The 15,088-nt window shown below is 35.8% G+C and overlaps 1 protein-coding gene across 1 annotated transcript; it reads left to right on the top strand.

Moving 5' to 3' along the window:
• The first annotated feature begins 908 nt into the window (after positions 1-908).
• ncapg (non-SMC condensin I complex, subunit G) lies at positions 909-14,403 on the top strand. The gene is made up of 22 exons (XM_056459790.1): positions 909-985; positions 1,548-1,665; positions 2,121-2,336; positions 2,424-2,652; positions 2,798-2,943; positions 3,111-3,195; positions 3,398-3,593; positions 4,849-4,998; positions 5,089-5,229; positions 5,528-5,651; positions 5,885-5,974; positions 6,056-6,241; positions 6,754-6,864; positions 7,007-7,126; positions 7,211-7,435; positions 9,038-9,219; positions 11,164-11,326; positions 11,418-11,588; positions 13,356-13,482; positions 13,579-13,623; positions 13,719-13,788; positions 13,891-14,403. The coding sequence occupies exons 2-22, from the start codon at positions 1,558-1,560 to the stop codon at positions 14,015-14,017; spliced, it is 3,012 nt and encodes a 1,003-aa protein (XP_056315765.1). The 5' UTR covers positions 909-985; positions 1,548-1,557; the 3' UTR covers positions 14,018-14,403.
• Positions 14,404-15,088: the final 685 nt, after the last annotated feature.

Genomic DNA, 15,088 nt, shown 5'->3' with positions numbered 1-15,088 from the left:
GTCTTCTTTTTTTCCAAGAACATACAATTACATGTTTAGCTTCCAGCAAACATAAAATGAACAGAGATCTTTCAGGTTTGGTCATATTAAAGTTCAAAGAACATTTAAGTAATTTTTAATAAATAAATTGTTTATTTATTTAATAAATTAAGCATCTAATTTTTTTTATTTTATACAATAAAAACATGATTAAAATTAATAACAAGACATTTTAATGAATAAACACATTTTAGGATAAAAGCAACTAACACATTTATTGAAGTAATCTTAATATAATAATTCTAAAATAATAATTTAAATCTGATTAAAAATTCTATTAAAATCAAATAACTAAAGTATATTAAAATAAATGATGAAATAAATTAAAATTAGAGTAAAATAAAAATTTATTTATGAATATTTTTTAACAAAATAATAATGGTATACTTATATGTATAATGGTATAATAATATGGTCACGTCTAAAATATGATAAAGTCTAATTAATAAAAGTTAAATGTACTATAATGGGTATAAAACTTATAAACATAAAATAATAGAATCAATATTTTCCAAATAACATTTTAGACTCTTTTATAAAATGTATTTTTCACAATATTTATTTGTTTGTAAAAATTCCATACAAAAATTTGCCTTTTACATCTTTGGGCGATGGTCCCTCATACGAGTGTGATCATATTTGGAGGTCTGCATCTAAAAAATTACAATAATGTGGGACCTTGATTGTTATTTGAAAATTAGTACACAAATACATCCATTGAGAAAAAAAGTCCTGAGATTTGGACCTAGGAGGATTTCAACTGTGCCCTAGTAAGCCCATGTAGTAAGCCTATGAACGCCCTCTGGAGGAAACTCTGAGGTTAGAAGGAAGAATACAAAGATACCGCTTCCAGACGGTTTCCACCTAACGTCTCGCGAGAGCACGTTTTGAAAAGTGGCGCTTTCGTCGTTTTTCAACAGCGAAGTTTCCAAAGCCCTTTCTGCAGGTATGACACGGTTTAAAGAGTTTTTCCTCCATGAAAACCTTTTAATAAGGAATTAATTGTTTCGCAGAGACGCTGACGACGACGATGTTCTTGATAGTTTTTAAATGTAATAACATTTAAGTGATGATTTGGCGTTTCTTGTTATGTTGTTGCTAACTGTCGGAGCTCGGGGTGGAGTCGCCCATTTTATGTGTACAATCTGATATGGTGCAGGTTCACATATATCGTGTTCTGTGTTTAATACTGCCCCGTTTAATGAGCAACTCTGTATTTAAATCAGAACTGTCCTATGGGGCAAGGAAATATCAGGTAACGTAAAGATGTTCTGCCGAGCTAACGTTATTCTACGTCTGCTGTGACCACAAAACAACAGCCAACGCCAAAACAACTCACGTTAAAAGCTAACCCTAAATAAATGTTTAAGCAGGTGCCGTTCATTGTGTTCCAGCTAGGTGTATGTCTGAAATTAATAGTTGTTTTGGATTTGTAAGCATACGAAATATCATTCATTCAAACTAAAGTTGATATAACGTTAACTGATATATTTGTTTTTGTGTGTTAGTAATATCAACATGCCTGGAGACGCGGATCTGGAGATTGGAGAGGCTTTTCGGCGTGCACAGAAAGCTCATAACAATAAGGCCAAACTTGTTGCCAGTTTAAAGAACGGATATAATAAGGTACAGATTCAAACTCTAAAAATGCACTTAATACCTGTTTAGGAAAAAACTAGATTTATGTATGAATGTGACAGAAACGCATACATTTTATTCAAAGACGATGCTGTAAGTTGACAGTGATTAAAACTTAAAAAAATTGCAAAAAAGTTGTTCAAATCTTAAACCTTGGTTAAAAAGCTTCGTTTTTTACCTGCAATGTTTTGTTTAAACATCAAATCAGTATATTATAATAATTTCTTATGGGTAATGGAAAACTGAAGAGTGGAGTAATGAAACACAATCCATTATTTATAAATGTATTTAATATTGTTATGCTTTATTTTATATCATTTAAGCTCTTGCTCTGCTGTATGCAATAAATGCATCTTTTAATGAGATTGTACCAAACCAAAATATTTAAATCGATTCACAGGATATTTTTTGAATACTAAATTTGAATTCTGTCTTGTTTTTAGCTGGAAGACAAAACCCAATTCCATGAGGAGTTTATACGTTGCCTGAAGTATGCCATGATTATTTACACTCGAGAGCCAGCAGTGGAGAATGTCATTGATTTTGTCACAAAGTTTGCTGCAAGTTTTGAAATCCCTGTTAATGAGGAGGCTGAGGAGGAGGTGGAGGAAGATGACGACAATGAGTTTTTGAACTTTTTGTTCAACTTCCTTTTGGAGGTAATGTCACTAAAATGCATGTCACTAAAATGCAAAATGTTCGTTTACCTAACGTTTCCTTTCCATCTTCATCTATTTCTCTCTTAGTCTCATGGTGCAAACAGCCATGCCGTGCGATTTCGTGTTTGTCAGCTGGTGAATAAGTTGCTGGGCAGTCTGAGTGAGAACGCTCAGATCGACGATGATCTTTGTGATAGGATCCATGAGGCCATGCTGGTCAGAGTCACAGACAAATACCCTAATGTCAGAATTCAGGCTGCACTGGCCATGGCCAGACTCCAGGACCCCACTAATTCGGATTGCCCAACTATTAAAGGTACTCAGATATTTCTTACTAGAGCTATTTCAAAAGGATATTGAGGTACATCTCTCCCTGGCGAACATTTAAATATTTATCCATGAATTAAGTAATAAAAAGTAAGTAAATTAAAGTGAATGTGATTCATTCTGTTTGTGTATAGCTTATGTTTTGCTTTTGGAAAATGACTCAAACCCTGAGGTTCGTCGTGCTGTGCTGTCCTGCATTGCACCTTCTGCCGTCACACTTCCTAAAATCTACAAGCGCACACGGGACGTCAAGGAGAAAGTCAGGAAACTTGCCTATGAGGTAATGTTATATGACAAAGAGTAATCTGCAAGGAAAGTTAACAAATAATAATTATTCTTTATTCATAATCAAAAATGCTCATTGTCTAAATTATAAGAATCCGACTGACCCTGAATATTTGAACAATAGTATGCATTAGATGCAGTAAATATATATATTTCCCACAGGTACTTGCAGAGAAAGTGCATATTCGAGCTCTGAGCATTGCTCAGAGAGTAAGTCTGTTACATGAGGGCCTCAGTGACTCTTCAGGTAAGAAATGGATTGTTAATTAAGCTGTCAAAGAATAAAACTATATATATGTATATGTATATATATGTATATGTATATATATATATATATATATATATATATATATATATATATATATATATATATATATATATATATAAAACGGTATGAAATTGCCATAACATGTTTGCAGACAAGTCAGTAAATCATGTTTTTCTTTTAGATTCAGTGAAGGAGGTTGTCAGGGCCCAATTGCTGCCTGCTTGGCTTCGCTTGCTCCAAGGAGATGTTTTGCAGTTGCTTCACAGACTAGATGTAGAGAACTGTGCAGAAACTGCAGTGACTGCCCTGCATGCCATCTTTTCAATGGCAACAAGCTCTGATGACCTTATGCAAAATGATGTCAGGTTGGATGAAAGGTCAGTTGCTTCAATCAAAACATTGAAACTAGGATATTTCAGTCACTGCAGCTTTGAAGCAGAATTCAGTCCACCAATATAAAAATAAGAAAATTCTGTTTTGTAGACAAAACTAAGGATGCACGATATATCGGCTGATTAAATGCTATTTTTACGGTTCTCATCATCGGACCGATGTCAAAATTGGGTCGATATCTTTAAGCCGATAAATTACTTAATGGTACAGAACTGCCTGCCTCGTGCATGTGTGGGGGAAACTTGTTCAGACTTGTCCAGTGCACTATAATGGATCTTTTCTCACATTGTTTATTCCTTCAAAGTCCGTTCTTTCTTCATGTGGTATTGCTGGGCGTTAATGACTCAGTAAGTAACCATGTTGCTTATCATTGTAGATATGTGTGATAGTGTCATTGTGTATTTTGGTTTCAATCGCCTCAGGAAAAATATGACATGTGTAAACCTAATAGCAGAGATGCACACGTGCTAAACAACTTTTTGGTTTGTTTGTAATCTAATATGATTATTTGTTATTATCAACATATTGCTTGCCATGTGTTGTTGATGTAAGATTGTAATTAGTTTAATCGGCATATTCATATGGATTATAACGAGTGTGCGTGAGGGCTATCACTGCACACATATCTGATCTGACAGCCTTCACAGCAGCACGGGGGAGAGGTGTGCCAGTCACTGAATCCTGCATAGAGGTTCTCAACAGTCCGCCTAGTATTTTTATGCAACAGTCAAGTTGCATGTTAATTTGCTATGAAGAAAAGGAAATAATTTATTTTTGCCATGCTATAAAATCATGAATATAGGTCTATATAATCACCTTGCAATTTTGAAATTATAGTTTTTTTTTTGCTTTGAGTATAGATTATTCAGTTCATAAGGTCAGTTCAAACTTTTATGACGTTTTTAAAATAAAAACAGTTTTCACTGTATAAAAATATAACATTTCGAGATATTTATAATTATCGGCCTATATATATATATCGGCTATCTGCATCCAAATCTGAAGAGTTATCGGTTATCGATATAGGCCCAAAAACCCATATCGGTGCATCCTTAGACAAAACCTTAAAAATATCTTAAAAAATGACTAGTTTTTATATAGTTACGATTTACAAGTTTATTTTTATAATGTGAAACTAGCTGCACATGTTGCTGTTACTGTTGTTATTATTATTCTTTATTACATTGAGTTGCTGCCAGTATATTTGTCTTATGCAAGTTTAATTGTATGTCTGTACAGAAAACTGATTCCTGTCAAGTCCCTCTCATGTGAAAATGTATTGTACTGGAGAGCACTGTGTGAATTTGTCAAGAGTAAAGGAAACGAGGGTGAAGAATTACTGGAGCAGTTACTCCCTGAGGCAGCAATCTATGCTGAGTATCTATACAGGTGAATGTGCTCTACGCTTGTGTTTACTGTCTTGCATATAAATGGATGATAAACTGATATGCCAGCTAAACAAGAGCCTTTTTGTTTCAGTTATCTAAAGAGCATTACTCAGCTGTCCGAGGCGCAAAGAGCTGATATGACACAGCTTGAGATGGTGATGACCCAAGAGTTTGTTGGGCAGCAGTTGATTCTGCTTGTTGGATGTCTGGACACTTCTGAGGAAGGCGGCAGGTCTGATTTATCAATATATCTGAGGCTGGTTGCATGAACTGTGGAGACATTAACATGTAATAATTTAGCAGAGGCTTTTTTGCCAAGTTGCAGTTATCTAAATTTAGTTGCATAAATCTGTAATGTAGAGGTGCAAGTGAATGTAGATCTTTTGTTGATCATTGTGGAAAAAATTTTTTTGTTCAACATTAAATTCTTGAGTGTTCGAATTATTTTTATTTTCTGAAGACAACATTGATATTATTTAATTAATTGCATGTAAAGGTAAAATGCTTTAACCTTCTCAACTACTGTTTAGGAAGCGCATGGTAGCAGTGCTGCAGGAGATCCTTGTGATGCCCAACACACCCGTTTCTCTGATTGGTCTGCTAGTAGAGAAACTTATCAACATTTTGCGAGATGATGCGCAGAAAATTCAGATGGTCAGTACTTGTTGAACAGCATATTACTTATGAAAAACCTTCTGTTTGTGACAGCCTGAGGCTGGATCAGTATATTTCTTTCAGATTGATTTTCTTTGGGTGTGCTGACACTCAAAGTTGACCCTAACTGGGTGCTAAAAATCTGATTACATTGTTTTTCATGCTTGCAATAAGTTTAATCACTGGCTAAAAAAATAAATGTAATTGGTTGACTGTGGTTATATTTTCTTCAGGTTGCTGAAATAATCTCTGATGTGAGGGAGCCTATTTTGCCCATCTCTGAGCCTGTGGATGAGAATGAGAAACGCAGAAAACAAGTCAGAGTGAGTTTAAATTTATACATCACTGGTGCCTAATGTCATAAATCTATTGCATTTGTCTTGATTTAAAAATATTTTTGATAGCTGGCTGAGGTGCGAGTGCAGATAATGGAGGCCAAACAGACTCTAGAAGAGTGCATCAGCTGTCAGGACTTTAGTCGTGCAGCTGAGCTGAAAGACTCCATCTCTCAACTGGAGGAGCTCAAAAACCAGCTTGCCCTGGAGGTTTCACAGCCAGCCGAAAATGTCAAGGAACAGCGTATGGAAAAGGTACAAAATTTACAAGCACATATACATGCATGTGTGTATTTGTAGGTACATTTATTTCATCAACTACATTTTTCATTGAGAAATATTTAAACAAAAAAATTTAATGACAACAGATAATTCTGAATGGTCATGCAGTACTAAAGACTAGCCTTTACCTTTGTCACAATAGAAATAAAGTACAAAACAAAAAAATAGATGTTTTAATAAAAGTGTTTATAACTTTTCTAACTGTTTTTGATCAAATAAGTTTAGGTAAGAATATGGGACTTTCTAAATATTCAAAATGTATATAACCAGTTCGTAATGCTTAAGCATCAGTTTATAAACAGGGAATTTTCCTCCAGCAAATATAACTGATTTGTTAATTGGTTGAATTATTTTGTTTTTATTTTTGTAGATGGGCTGTTGAGTTAAATGATTTGCTTGTTTCTATGAGCATGACATAATTGACATTTAAGCACCAACATTGCTTGCTTCATAAATCAACATTACAAGATGTGTGTCTTTTCCAGAGTGACCCTGAGACCTTGTTGAAATGTTTGACAATGTGTGCCGAGTTGTTCAAGCAAATGAGCATAAAAAGAGGAGTCTGCCCCACCATGATTGCTCTGATAGAATCACTGGTACGATACTCATACGTAAATGCACTCGCATAAAAAAAAAATGCAGCTTTTCTCATTTGTGTAACTCTCAAAAAAATCAGTTCAGTGCTTAACTGCTTAAAGAGCTTCAAAATAAAGCTTCAAAGTGATCTCTTATTTTTAGATACTGCCAAGTGTTTCCAACCCTAATCCTGCTGTGCGCAACATGGCTGTCATATGTTTGGGAACTGCTGCTCTCCACAGTAAAGACCTTGCCAACACACACCTTGTGCTGCTCTTGCAGGTATTTTTATGCTTTAAAAAACACTGAATTAAGTTCTTTTGTTGATGAATTAGAGGTAAAACTTTATTGATTTATTTATTTTAGATCACACAGCTGGATGAGCCTAAAATCAGAATCAGCGCCCTTCGATCTCTTATTGATCAGCTCCTCCTCAATGGTTTTGATATTCTACAAGACAAGCCTGTTCCTCCTGCCTCCCAGACACCTGACTCTCCAGACATCAGTGACCAACAACCAGAAAAACAAGCAGAGGAGGAGAGCACTATGCAGAGCATTCTGAAGATGCTCTCAGAATTCCTTGATAGTGAGGTACTGCATATCAATTACATTAGCATGACATTTTGTTAAAGGCACACTATAGGAACTAAGGACATAATCTGACATTTCCTACCTAAACCCAACAAACAGCTAAAATAGAACTAATTACTGTAAATCTATTGTAATAGATTGGTGTAAAGAGATTTTTTTTTTTTTTTTTAAGTTTTGTAATTCCTCAAAAATGAAATTGACAGAGCGTGAAATACCAGTTGCTGTTGTCTGGTCTTTACCATTGATGTAAAACCCAGAATGACTTTTTGAAGAAAAAAAAATGTAGGAAAGATCACAACATGACATCAGAAATTGACTGGCTTGTCCTTTTTGTAATGGTTGTTTAAATATAGTCGATAAACTGGTGTGTTTAAACAATACAATTTTTATTAAATTAATAGAGTTTGTGAGGTATTGCAAAAAAAAACATCCATTTTACAAACTACAAAGTTAACAAAAAAAATAATTGTTTCTTTGTTTTTAAAATTTGTAGTTATTATTTTTTTATATTAATTTGGGTGCTCTATTTTAAGATCATTACCATAATCTTTAGTTAGTTTTGTTACATTAGCTCTAGTTTTGGCTTTGTTACTGACTAATTTAATGTTTGTATTCATCTATGCTGGGCACTGTATATATAATACATACTTGTGACATTTCTTTTTTAAATATTTCCCAAGCTATTTTTAACAGGGAAAGTAAATATGCACCCTATCTCCTATTATGATTTCTACTGAAGAAAGTCTTTTTATTTTGGCTGCAATAAAAGGGTTTTGTAAATTATTATTAGCCTCCTCCAGAAATTAATTTATTCGATTGGCATTGTTTGAGCCACGTCTATCAACAGAACCGTGCAGATATATGAGCAAAGTGCTGACTGATCAGCTCATTAACATGGCTTTCAAACGCTTCCACAACCAATTGCATTTGCATTTTGACACTGCCCTGAATGCCAATGTCAAATGCTCAATTCAATGTATATTAAATATCAGAAATGTTTAAAAATCATATCCCTATTATAGAAAAATTCTATAGCAATTTATAAATTGATATTAATTACTGTTTAATGAATGTGTATTTATTTTTGAATGTATTTGTCCAGAGTCAGAGTAAAGATTTATTTACAATTCAATAATGTGGCAAATCCTGTAGGTGGGGGTGACTCAGTGGCGCAGTAGGTAGTGCTGTCGCCTCACAGCAAGAAGGTCGCTGGTTCGAGCCTTGGCTAAGTCATTTGGCATTTCTGACTTAGCCAAGAGTTCTGAGTTTGCATGTTCTCCCTGCGTTTGCGTGGGTTTCCTTCGGGTGCTCCGGTTTCCCCCACAGTCCAAAGACATGTGAATTGGGTAGGCTAAATTGTCCATAGTGTATGAGTGTGTATGGATGTTTCCCAGAGATGGGTTGCGGCTGGAAGGGCATCCTGTGTGAAACAGGTGCTGGATAAGTTTGTGGTTCATTCCTCTGTGGCGATGCTGGATTAATAAAGGGACTAAGCCGAAAAGAAAATGAATGAATGAATCCTGTAGCTGATTGGCTAGCATTTTGACAATTTGCCCTAAATGTTCTGCAAATGCTGCATCAAATGAAACTGATATTTTTCAGGTCTGTGAGCTTCGCACAGAGACAGCAGAGGGTCTGGCCAAGCTGATGTACTGTGGAAGAATCTTAAGCCCAAAGCTGCTGTCCCGCCTTGTGTTACTGTGGTACAATCCTGTAACCGAGGATGACCAAAGACTGCGCCATTGTCTGGGAGTTTTCTTACAACTGTATGCTCGGGCAAGCAGGTATGCATCTGAGCAGGTACTTCTGAGCAGAAATATGATGGCAAATCAATGGCAAGATAAATCAAGTGCACTGGCAATGTGAAGTCAAGTGAACTACGAGAAGATAACAGACCTACACGCGAGGGAACTGGTGCCCGTGTGCGCATGGGATGTTTACGCGCGTGCTTAACTGATCCACTGTGAGGAAATGGGAGCCTGAGAGCTCGCTGTAAACCCTCACGCACATATCACCTTCGTGTACGATGCAAGCTGTCACGAGCTCTCATTCTTCTCTTTTCTCACACAAAACTTATTTTTGGTTTAATTATTATTTCATATTCTTTAATCTGTCTAGTTATTTTTGTTTTGTAAATGACTTTTAAAGTGGTGGTTCTAGGATTTCATCCTTGGGCATATATATATATAAAAAAGCCCCCCAAAGGATGAAATCCTAGAACCACCACTGTAAACATGGATAGTTTAAAATAAAAAATTGTATATATGTTGTATATTATATACTTTAATTAGATTTTTTTCAGTCTCATTGATTCAATAACTTGCTTATAAAGACTTCATGTTTTATTAATCCTTTTTGATGAATATACTATTGTGGCAGACATTTAGATGGGTGTTTGTCCACACCTATTGGCACAAAGATGTTATTGCTACATCTTCATTTGTATCACTATACTCACTGCATATACATTGCATCTTTCCCCTTCAGAGGCATAAAAATACCAATTCTATAAATATACCTCATGGCCACATCTTATAGGACACATAAATAGTGGAGTAGCAGAATAATGCAATATATTTACTATGTACTTTTTAAACTTGATTCATTTGTAAACCTATGTTCTTCATAGAAAATGAGTTTGAGATTGATTTGTATAAATTGTAATGCTTTTGGCTTGAGCTCAGTTTAAGTATAGCTGCTAAACTTCATCTAAGCATTCAAAAAAGTGATAGCTGGTGACATCAACTATGCTATAATCATCTAACACCTATTATCACCTATTAAGTTTTAATAGAGACAATTGACGAAATACAACTGTCAAAGGCAGCACATCTGTAAAAAGTAAATATATATGGAACATAACTTGGCCTAAAAAGAAAATTTTGTGTTCACAGAGAAAAGGAAAAGAGACAGACAGATCGAGTGCATAAACATCACCAGTGCGCTTGATTCTTTTTGCCATAGTTTTGCCGTCATACAGAAATCCTGAAAATAAAGTTTGAATGTAGTTTAAAGGCTGAATTCAGCCACAAATACAATTCTGCCATTTACTTTTCTTCAGGTTCCAAACTTGCAGTACTTTTTCATCTTAGAAAAATATAAGTTTTTTTAATGAAATCTGAAACCCTATTTTCACCAGGTAATATGCATTTTTAGTGATCCAATCACAAGTCGTCGTCCCAGATGCATTTTTTTTTAATCTAGTATTAAATATGCATTCAAGTGGGACACAACCGCTTCTGTTCAGATTTCTCACTCTTTAGTTGTTTTTGTGAGCAGGAAGCAAATTCAATATTATTACATTGTTGTGTTTTGGTACATAAGTAAAGTATAGATATTTTGTTTTGGTGTGCTTTCTCCCAATATGTTCCATGACTATCGCATGTTGAGTCATTAGGTGGTCTTAATAAAATTCATAATCATTTATATAGAACATTTTAATTTATCACTCATACACAAATACTTGTTAATGAACAATACAGCAACATTTTACTGATTCTATATCTGTTATGGGGTTTGATTGAGGAAAATGTTTCAATTGATTTCTTTTTGCTTTAACATCAATGTACATGCATAGAGTATCTAAAAAAACCATAATATTTGAGTGAACTAACCCTGTAATGTTACAGGCAGTTATGTCTGAATCATTCCACTGTTAAACATGAAATACATTGTTGTAAGCGCACAGCAAGATATTTACAGTTTCTCCTGAAATTGTTGTAACCTAGAGCAAATCAAGAGTGTGTGGAGGAGAGTTTTCTACCAACCATGAGAACACTGTTCAATGCTCCTGTGACCTCTCCGCTGTCTGAGGTAGACGCGTCTAATGTGGCTGAATTGTTTGTTGAACTAACACGACCCAGCGCTCTCCTGCAACCTGCGGTCGTACAGGTAAACTTACAAAAGAATCAGTAATGCCTTTTGTTTGAAGCACTTGAATCTGTTGACATATTATCTAAGTGATCAAACATCTCTTTTGCAGGCTGTGTCAGTTCATGACTCACTGGCGTTGCGTGTTTGTAATGAGATCTTGAGAGATGTTTCTGCTCCTGAAGTGCGCCTCTACTGCAAAACTCTCAGCTGGCTGGAGATTAACACTGAACCTGGACCTGCCAACAATGAACTGCAGCTCCTGTTAAAAGACATCTTACAGGTATTGCCATGTCTTTTGTAAACATGCATCAAAGAAAAGAACATCAGATTAAGGCGGAAACACTTGACAATGAAATGGGCTGTCAAATTTGATTGGCATTAAAAAGCACCTATATTACCCCTTTTACAAGATGCAAGATAAGCCTTTGGTGTCTAAAGTTTTAGCTCTAAATGCCAGTCAGATAATTTATTATAGTCTCTACAATATCCCCATTTTAACACCTGAGTACAGTGTAGCCGTTTTAGGGTGCACTTCCACTAGGCTATCCGAACCTTGCCCGGGTGCGTTTCCCGGTTTGTTTGACATGCGAGTGCTCTGAATCAGGCCCAGGCGCAGTTCAGTTGACTGGCCCTGGCCCGGTTGGAAGAGGTGTGCCAGAACGCATTCCGGTTGGGCTTTGGCACGATACGCTTGTAGTGTGCAGTGGCACAAAACTAAAGACCCGACGTAGGGCTGCTCGAATATGGGAAAAATCATAATCACAATTTTTTTTGGTAATAATTGTAATCACGATTATTCAAAACGATTATCAGTTGACACACACACATACAGTTATTTTCCTCCCTGTAAATAAGGAAAGGGAAATAAATACGATAGAATAAAAATATGAAACAAACTGTGCTGTAAAGATGCTTAAAGCACAGTTTGTTTCATATTTTTATTCTATCGTATTTATTGAATCATTCATTGATGTACATTCGAATCATGTGCATCCTGTGCCGCAAGTTAAATTACAGTACATGCTTTTTGTCATTTTCACATGAAATCTTTGCAAACCAACACGTGTACAACTGGAAAGGGATAACTGCAATAATCGTTTCATCTTGATTAATGTTTTTTCATAATTGTTAGAAGCTAAAATTGCAACCGAATGTTCGATTAATTACACAGACCTAACGTAACGTTACTTTAAGGGACTCATGGATTTATTAATCATTCTTACTTTTCAATGAACGCTAATTGTCATTTGTTTATGGAAGATGCAAACCCCCCACTGCACGTCAGCTGCCACCTTCAGCAGACTTCATAATACATAAAGCACGAGGACATTTATGAGCGCCAAAAGTGGTGGATCTGTTCTACAAATTATTTGACTGTCACTGCATATCAAACGACTTAAAATATGCTTTCCATTAAATACAAATACAAAACGCTACAATTAAAGCAATCTACTGTACTGAGCAAGAGCGCTTCTCTTCCTGTTAAACTGAATAGTAGCATCATCAATGACGTAAGCGTGCTTCAGCTCGTAAGGTAAAGACGCAGTGTGAGTGCAGGCCTAGGGGGACATACTATAATCACCACAGGTGCATGTTGTCAGTAAATTTGCACATATATATATATATATATACTGACACCATGCAGCTGTGGTGATTATAGCGGTTAAGAATTACATAGCGATCTTACTGTCTTTATTACAAACATGCTCTTTGATTTTTATTTTTATTTTTTTCTTAAGTTATAAATAGAGTTGGAACAGATATTTTAATCCCAGTTTCTTTACAAAAAATGTTCTGTACATGTTATTATAGAAACATGGCGCCTGTCAGTGAATTCCGCACTCCTACGTCACATTGGGCCTCAAAATCACTGGAATTTGGGTCCTATTTTAACGTCAGAAAAAAAAGTGGCTTGTGTATCACTCCAATATGACACTGGACATACAGTTGTGTCCTAACAGCTTACAAAAGCTGATTTTCATCATCTGTGCCCTTTTAAAGCCAGTGATTATGATTGTAGTGACCACATCTTTATCTTTTGTTACAGGAAGTGAAAGATAAGTACTGTACAAGGGTTATCGAGAAGCTTTGTAACCAGCTAATCGGAGATCATGGTTCCAATTCAGCCAGTAACCAGGACACAGCCTTGCTTAACTTTGATGAAAACAATGGAGGTACTAGCTAACATAATGTAGATTTGCATCCAATTTTGATAAGATGATTAAGATTCAAATTTAAGATTGCACTTACTAACCTGTTCATTCTTGCAGAGTTGATGAACAAGGATGAGACTAAACCAAAACGAGCAAAAAGAGGTCATTATTTTCTTCGTTTTGAATTGTTTGTGTTGGGTCGATGTTAGATATTGTTGTATTCAGCCTCCACTGTTTATTTACTTATTTTTTTACAGGCCAGAAAAAAGCTGCCACTGCAAAGAATGGAAAAAAATCTTATAAAGCAGACATGTCTTCTGATGAAAGGTTGGATTGTGCTACAATTTGGCAGTTTTCTCAAGCTGAGATGCTAACTTTTTTGCAGGTTATTTTAATTGTGCTATTGCTAATATTTCTTTTTATGTATAGTGATGAAGAGAATATTCCTGAAGAGCCTCCATCAGTTCGACCAAGTCGACGTGCAAAAATTGCTGCTCTGGATAAAACTAAGCAAGATCTGACTGCCCTCATGAACCAGGAGGCCAATGGTTCATAAGAGTGGACTGTTTTCAACCAATGACATCCTACGGTCCCCTCAGTTTTACCTGAGAAACTACTGGTGGATTGGAATACTTGCATTCTCTCTCTTTAGTTTAAATCCTGGCAAATATTGATATATTCCAATATTGTTGGTGAAAATGTGCCATCTGCAGTACTTTTCATGTGGGTAGGAGTCATGCTAATTCATTTACTTGTTTGAACCTGTAAATAAAATGCACAAGGAAGTGGGCTAAACCCACCCCCTTTCATAATTGGCTATTTTAAGAGAATGGTTCATACCTTTTATATAACTAATATGTGAGAGCTGATTAAGAAGCTAACTCATATTTCAATTTCACTTTTGTATGCTTTTAACTGAAATAAAACAACATCTGTTCACAAGAGCTTTTATTGTTTTAATGATTGAGACAGCATCTTTGAAGGCAAGTATAAAACACAATGTATGTACATAACTTGTAGCACCAGGTAACAATTATACAGTGGCCAAAACAGTAAAACAATATACAGAAGACCTCCTGACAGGTCTTATAACAAGCTTCATCTCCAGCATTCGGTTGGCTTAGGTGTACAGGCAAAATATTCCTGCCTTGTCTGTTTGTTTGACACACTAGTACTTCAAATAGTTGAGACGCTAAAGCACTAGGTGGGATTGCTAAGGTTTGTGCAGACATGTTGGCACTGCCACTGGTTATGTAAAGGTTACAATTGGAGTGCATTTTGCAGCCTGGCCTAACAGAGGGTTGGAATTGTGAACCTAAAGGTCAGTGGTTCAGTCCCGGGCAGGGGTTGTAGGTGAGAGGGTAATGAATAACCAGCACTCTCTTCCACCTACGACTGAAGTGAGTCCCCACTAAACCAGCAGCTGCTCCAGGTGTGAGACACTCCACAGTGTTAGAGTGTCTAAACGTGCGAAAATGTTTAATTTCTTTTGTGTCAGAACACTAGCTGATAAGACCCCAGACACAAAGGATTGAATCCAATAGCACATATTAGATGAAATGTCAAATAACCAGTTTCTCAAAGCTTAGATTGTCCATCTAAAGCTAAGGCAACCTCAGTGTAGCTC

This window comes from Danio aesculapii, chromosome 1 (assembly GCF_903798145.1).
Source record: "Danio aesculapii chromosome 1, fDanAes4.1, whole genome shotgun sequence".
Lineage (NCBI taxonomy): Eukaryota > Metazoa > Chordata > Actinopteri > Cypriniformes > Danionidae > Danio > Danio aesculapii.
Note: the sequence above shows the minus strand (reverse complement) of the source record. Positions and strands in the feature narration are given on the sequence as shown.